Source organism: Phanerochaete carnosa, assembly GCF_000300595.1.
Source record: "Phanerochaete carnosa HHB-10118-sp unplaced genomic scaffold PHACAscaffold_1, whole genome shotgun sequence".
In the NCBI taxonomy this organism is placed as follows: Eukaryota; Fungi; Basidiomycota; class Agaricomycetes; order Polyporales; family Phanerochaetaceae; genus Phanerochaete; species Phanerochaete carnosa.
In genome coordinates, this window is record NW_006767628.1 from 5,097,445 (window position 1) to 5,103,239 (window position 5,795).

Genomic DNA, 5,795 nt, shown 5'->3' on the forward strand with positions numbered 1-5,795 from the left:
ATGTACCTGTCTAGGCCGCACAGAATGAGTAGCAGCTCTGCAAAATCGAATTCACGATCGGTAGCATGTAAGAATATAAAATCAGGTAGCAACTCGAGGAAGCTTGAGACTGCTTCGTATTGTTGACGGCTGAGGTGGACGACAATGGCTGAATGTAACTCGAGCACGGAACGATGAATTTTGAATAGAAAATCATTGATAAGTATAACCACATTGCCGTCGTCGAACCAGAGTCTCTCGTGTTGCGGAGGCGATGGGGCGACAGCAGGAAGGGCGTTTATCGCGTCGAGCTTCCTCTTCTTCCTCGCATGTAGGGATTCCGTGTCTGGAATGCCCTCAACATGATGCGAATATCTGGAGAATGAACGAGCGATATGGTGACAGGAGATTCTGGGACGGCGCTCTAAACGACTCACCCTTTCTTAAGCTCCTTCATTTGCGGAGTTCTGCTATACCCCAGATCCTTCAGCCCAAAGCGGAGAGCTGTGGCCAGAGATTCGTATGCGATGGTTCCAGACAGGGGCCACAGGCGAGTCCGGCATCTCCGACCGCAAGGCAAAATCGAGCCGGACGCCACGAAGCCGCAATCAAGCGCCCCACGAATGCGCATCTCACGCAGGATGTTCGTATTCAGTTGAATTTTCAACACGTAAATTACCGGAGCCAGAAGAAAAGAAGAATGTAGTCGCGGGAAATTTTGCAGGTATAATACTCCACTGCTCTAGGAGGTTCGGACGGACTATACTGGCTAAAAGTCTTATGACTGAGTGGGCCGCTCAGTAGCCCAGGTCTCTTACTATTCACCGCAGCCTGAAAACAGCGCGCACGGGTTCAGAGTCCCAGCGACGGTGTCATTTACAAGATTTCATTGGCTTATTATAAATTCTCACATCTTGCATAATGACCGGGACATTTTCTGGAGAGCGCGGATACTTGAGTGGGCCATGAGGAAGATTGCCAGTGTTCGAATATCCTTAGTAGTAACCGGCCGGCCGCCAACACAATACTCTTCAGCACACTTCTTCAAACGAGTTAGAGTCGACTGGCTTCAGATGCCGCGCCCTTTAGCAGCCATGCGTCATAAGTGTATAGTGCTCAGAGAAGCAGACGTTGTCACTGGCTACTTAAATATTAGGGAAGACATTGGGAGCAATATGCGTGGAGGAACAGAGACTAGAAATTTAATCTTCTCTATGGTATGTCTCTTTCGCCACACTACGAAGACCGTGAATTCGTTGAGTCTTTATGGCATGTAAGAGGCAATACTATACTTCTACAACTATACCAGATGAAAGTGTCTAGATCTGGTTTTTCCGACAACTCCCCAAAATATCCATAAATTAAGAAAGAAACATTGGCGGGGTCAGCGAAAATAGGTGCGACGTGTGATATCTAATATGGTCGTGAAAGTGCAGTAGAGGCTGCCCACATAGAAACATTAGCAGCGGATATTACTTATATGCTGAGTAGGCTTCAATTTCGAGAAGGTCAACGAGATGTACTGCGCGAGCACTCAATATTGGCGAGCGTCAGCAGAGAAAAGTAGAAGGTCCTGTGCTCGTACTTCCGCGAGCTCTTCCTTCCGTCTTTCCCGCCCTCCCTTGAGGCAGTGACAATTTATTTGTTGAATCTTTGCTGCAACTCAGACACGTCATTATACTACACAAACTGCAAGAGTACGCTTCTCTCACGCTGCTAGAAAATTATGTGCAACATTCTAGCTGCGATCAGGAGAGAACGACAGTGGCGGCCCCATCCTTGAACGGGACGACCCAAGCACCCGCATCTTGGACCAGCCCAGCGCTCGGCTTCAGCAGCCGCGCTCCGGAAGCGGTCGAGGTCTGGGTAACGACCAGACGCCCTTGCGGGGCGCTCGCAGCACCCGACGCGCCCTCAGGCGCCGCCGTGATTGTCACTGTGAGCGTCTGCGCCGTGGGGTCGAACACAAAGGACTCGAACGCGCCGGCGTCGAGGTCGAGGCGCGCAGAGAGCGGGGCGATGAAGACGCGGCGGCGGACCGAGTCGAGCACCTGCACCTGCACCGTGGGCGTGCTCGCCGTGAGTGTGCCGCCGAGGGCCTGCCACCCGAACTCTGGGTGCTCGATGAGCACGACACCAATGCCGAGCGCGTGTCCGACGAAGTTCGGGCCGTAGTCGCCTGAGTAGGCGTCCCACGCGAGCGTGTCTTCGAAAGAGTGGAAGGACGCGGACGCGAAGCCACCTTGGTCGATGTTTGAGAGCGGGCCGCTCAGGCCGCCATAGGCGACGCGCAGGAGGTAGTAGTCTGTCGGGGACAACTCAAACTGAGCCATCAGCGGAAGTGCGTTGAGCCCGCTACCGTAGTGGTGGATCTGCCGCTCGATACGCATGAGCTTGCCGCCATAGATGTTGTCCCTTGGGTGCCTGTCAGCAAACGGAACTTTGCAGAGACGTAAAGAGACTTACCAATAGCGTCTTGCGTTGCCGTTATAGCCCCAGTGAGGCACAGTTGGATCGTAGGCAATGATGGAGTCGATCACGTTCTGGGCGGTGGTGGTATCATTGAAGTACGTAGACCAGAGGTAGACTCCTTCCTGGCCAGTGGAATCCCATGCCATCTCCGACCCGAATCTACAGGCAGAATTAGTCAATGAATTGTAGATATAGACCGAGCGAGGGCCACATACGGGAACCGCTCAGTTGCCCAGAGCTTAGCCCGAGTTTGCATACGACTCTCAACGAGGCTTGCGTTCGCGGTGAGACCTTCCCGCTGGAGGTCCGCTAACAAAAACCGGATGACGGTCTCATCCATCAGGCCATCAGTCGCGTATCCAACGTCCCCAGCAGTCATGCGCTTGACAGTTAAGACAGCTTGGTTCAAGTACCACTGCCAGGTATGAACCTTCACGAGCGACGGGTAGTTACGAGCAACACGGTAGAGCGCCCAGTATGCCGCCTATGAGAAGAGGTCAGCCACACACAGTGTACGAGTTGGAAGAGGCTTACAGTAACATGAACGAAGTCGTAGGCACGATTGGTCGCAAAGGAGGCTTCCTGATCCCAGGACCACCAGTTACCCCAGTCGATGGTGCTCGGATAGCTGTAGTTGGGAACCAAGCTTGGCTGGTAGAAGTACACAGACTAAGAAGGAATCACGCGTCGTCCACGCTGTTCGTAACGGACAGGAACGTAGACTCACCATCTTCACACTGCCGTCTGAATCTTGTACAGATCCCCACAGCGTCTGGTTAATGTACTGCTCGAGCTTCGCGACCTCCTGCGCATTGGGCTGCACGAACTGCTTCATCGTCGCCGCGAGCCACGACCCCGCGCCGGCCTCGTCGCTCAGCCCGGGAATCCACGCCCTCTCGTCGTCCTTGATGACGGCATTCACCGAGCGGTCGTAGCTGATCACGGACGGCGAGCGGCGAAACGGGTCCGACGGCTCGTCGAACCACTGCTCGGTCGTGAGGAAGCTGCCGAGGTCCGCGATGACGGTCGTCGCGGCCTTCGTGACGTAGTAGTGCACCGTCTGTACCGTGCCGTCCGCGTACGCGACCGTCAGCCGCGCGCGGCCCCACGTGTGTCCCGTCAGCGTGTAGCCGACCCAGGCGTCGCTGCGCGCGTCGGTGTTCGGCGTCCAGAACAGCGCGCCGGCCGGCGTAACGGAGAGGTTCTGGACGGCGCTGGCATAGCTGAGGAAGAGCTTCGTGGATTGGTCCATAGGCAGGATATACCCCGGGAGGCCCACGACCACCGGACGCGCCACGGCCTGCAGGGTATCCTCGATCTCGCGGATGGACGGCGCAAGGTTGAATTGCAGTCCGTACGTGCGCGTCTGGCCCGGGGCGAGCGTCACAGAAGACGGCGCGTTCCACGGAGTGGCGTTCGCCCACTCGTTTTCTGCGTACGCGAGCGTGTGGAATTGCCACTCGTACAGGGCCTCGAAGGTCTGTGACTGGTACGCTGTCGGCGTGTTGGTCGCCTCGGGCAGGAAACGCCAGCCCTCGAGCGGCGACTTGCCGACCGGAGTGACCACGAGAGGGGGCAGGGTGCCGAGAAGCGGAGTAACCTGGACGTAACCTGCGTCCTGCCCAATGTAGGGATCAAACAGGCTGCATATTTCATTAGTTTGGGTGGAAGTTCGATTGGTAAAGATCTATGGAACGAATTAAGTATTAAAAAAATCGCTCTTTAAAATTGCGAAACTTGCATTGTTGAACTCGAGAGGAGCACCAAGAGCTCCAATTTCGACTGAAGTATTCGCAGCGTTCGCAACATCGAAAAGCAGCTGCAGAGTCCCATTCTCGACCACCCAGCGCCGGGTGATGTTCAACGGAGAGGAAGGCAGCGTAGGCGCAAGATTAGAGGAAGCGACCGTGGAGCCTGAGGCGATACCAGGAGTAACAGTGTGGCGGGCGACAGAAGTATCGCCTTCGATCCATGCCTGCGAGCCAACCGCACGCACTCTGAACGTGATGTCTCCGAGGTGGTAGTTTCCGTTGTATTGCCGCAAAGTCATCTGGTCCGTAGGTATGAAGTCGAATCCAGATCCATTCTTAGGCTTCAGGGAGTACAGAGTCTGCGAATCTTTGACGAGCTGGACGGAGAAAGTTGGAGTGTCAAACGAGATGAAGCCATCGGACAGGCCGAGCGATGGCTGCTGAGCTGTGGCAAGGCAAGCACAGAGTGCAGCAGCAGCAAGAGATGCGACCCTCATGCTGTACGCGATGTCGGGGAGAAGGGAGGGAGGATCGTGCAGACCGAGGTGCTGCGCCAACTCCTACTATGTATCGTCACCCTATAGTACCTTCAACGAAAGGTATAACCCCGGGGCTATCAGGTATGATGCAACCAGCCGGCCGTCAGGTGAGCTCGTACAACATGGCAGGCAGTCGACAAGAGGCCAGGTGGACGAGCTTCCGATGCCCCGCCAACACTTCTTGCAAATAGAGCGGGCCGGCAGGAGGAGCAGTGCAGCATGGCACACAGGGCGTACACTGCAGCATTCTTCCGGTGCCGAGTGTAAGGCGATCTCAGTTCTGGCAAGGAAGGAGCGTAATTAAGGAGAAGCAGACGACAGCATGTGCGAGAGTGCGGCCGCTCGCAGGTCGGCAAGCGCTTATGTCGTCGTGGCGTCCGGAAAATTCCTCGTCCACGACTCAGCATTCGTTTCGGGACCGTGCATTGGAGCGCGGCGCGAAAAGAAGCATGCTCTTATAGGCTGTGTGGTACAACGATATAACAAAATTACAGAATAAAATTCAACGATCAATGTTGTCGGCGCCCAGGCCTGCGGTATCACGGGACCACGTCGCCCTTCTCCTTCTCCTTCTCGTCGCGAACGTCGCCGTCGACCGAGTCGGGGTGTCCTTCGTGAAGCGGCTTGTGCGACGGGCGCCACGACGCCGAGTGCCACGGCCTGACACCGGCGCGGTACATCTCGTCGACCTCCTCGAGGCTGAGGCCGCGCGTCTCGGGGATGCACAGCCACACGTAGCAGAAGCCGAACACGAGCATGCCGCAGAAAATGAGCAGGATGAGCGGCCCGATGTCGTTCGCGATGCGGGGCGAGAAGAACGAGAGGAGGAAGTTCCACAGCCAGTCTGGCGCCACGCAACAAAAGTCAGTCGTGTGTGCAACACCACAATGGAGGAGGGCAACACTTACTGGTCGCACTCCCGAGCGCGATGCCTTTCGGGCGCACGCGCAGCGGAAAGCTCTCGCCGAGGTACACCCACGGCGTCGGGCCCCAGAACATCGAGTAGCTGAACACCTGCAGCACCGCGAACGCGATGAGCAGGTTGCCGCCCCGC

General features: G+C 56.2%; 2 protein-coding genes across 2 annotated transcripts in view; both read right to left on the bottom strand.

Annotated features, from left to right (window-relative positions):
- Positions 1-1,590: 1,590 nt before the first annotated feature.
- On the bottom strand, positions 1,591-5,029 carry PHACADRAFT_204873 (uncharacterized protein). The gene is made up of 6 exons (XM_007391046.1): positions 4,203-5,029; positions 3,179-4,094; positions 2,986-3,120; positions 2,667-2,935; positions 2,446-2,610; positions 1,591-2,394 (listed from the first exon to the last, which is right to left on the bottom strand). The coding sequence occupies exons 1-6, from the start codon at positions 4,697-4,699 to the stop codon at positions 1,728-1,730; spliced, it is 2,649 nt and encodes an 882-aa protein (XP_007391108.1). The 5' UTR covers positions 4,700-5,029; the 3' UTR covers positions 1,591-1,727.
- A 145-nt stretch (positions 5,030-5,174) lies between these two features.
- The window catches only part of PHACADRAFT_248481 (uncharacterized protein), a 2,575-nt gene continuing 1,954 nt past the window's right edge, over positions 5,175-5,795 (bottom strand). Inside the window, exon 8 of the mRNA XM_007391047.1 lies at positions 5,175-5,585. Coding sequence (XP_007391109.1) covers positions 5,281-5,585 — 305 coding nt within the window. The 3' untranslated portion in view covers positions 5,175-5,280. The remainder of the gene's footprint in view (positions 5,586-5,795) is intronic.

Excerpts from the sequence above, each read along its gene's own strand:
- PHACADRAFT_204873 (XM_007391046.1), bottom strand. The coding sequence starts at position 4,699 with ATGAGGGTCGCATCTCTTGCTGCTGCTGCACTCTGTGCTTGCCTTGCC. Across the intron at positions 4,095-4,202 it reads GCTCTTGGTGCTCCTCTCGA|CCTGTTTGATCCCTACATTG; the intron begins GTTCAACAATGC and ends TGAAATATGCAG. Across the intron at positions 3,121-3,178 it reads CAGACGGCAGTGTGAAGATG|TCTGTGTACTTCTACCAGCC; the intron begins GTGAGTCTACGT and ends ATTCCTTCTTAG.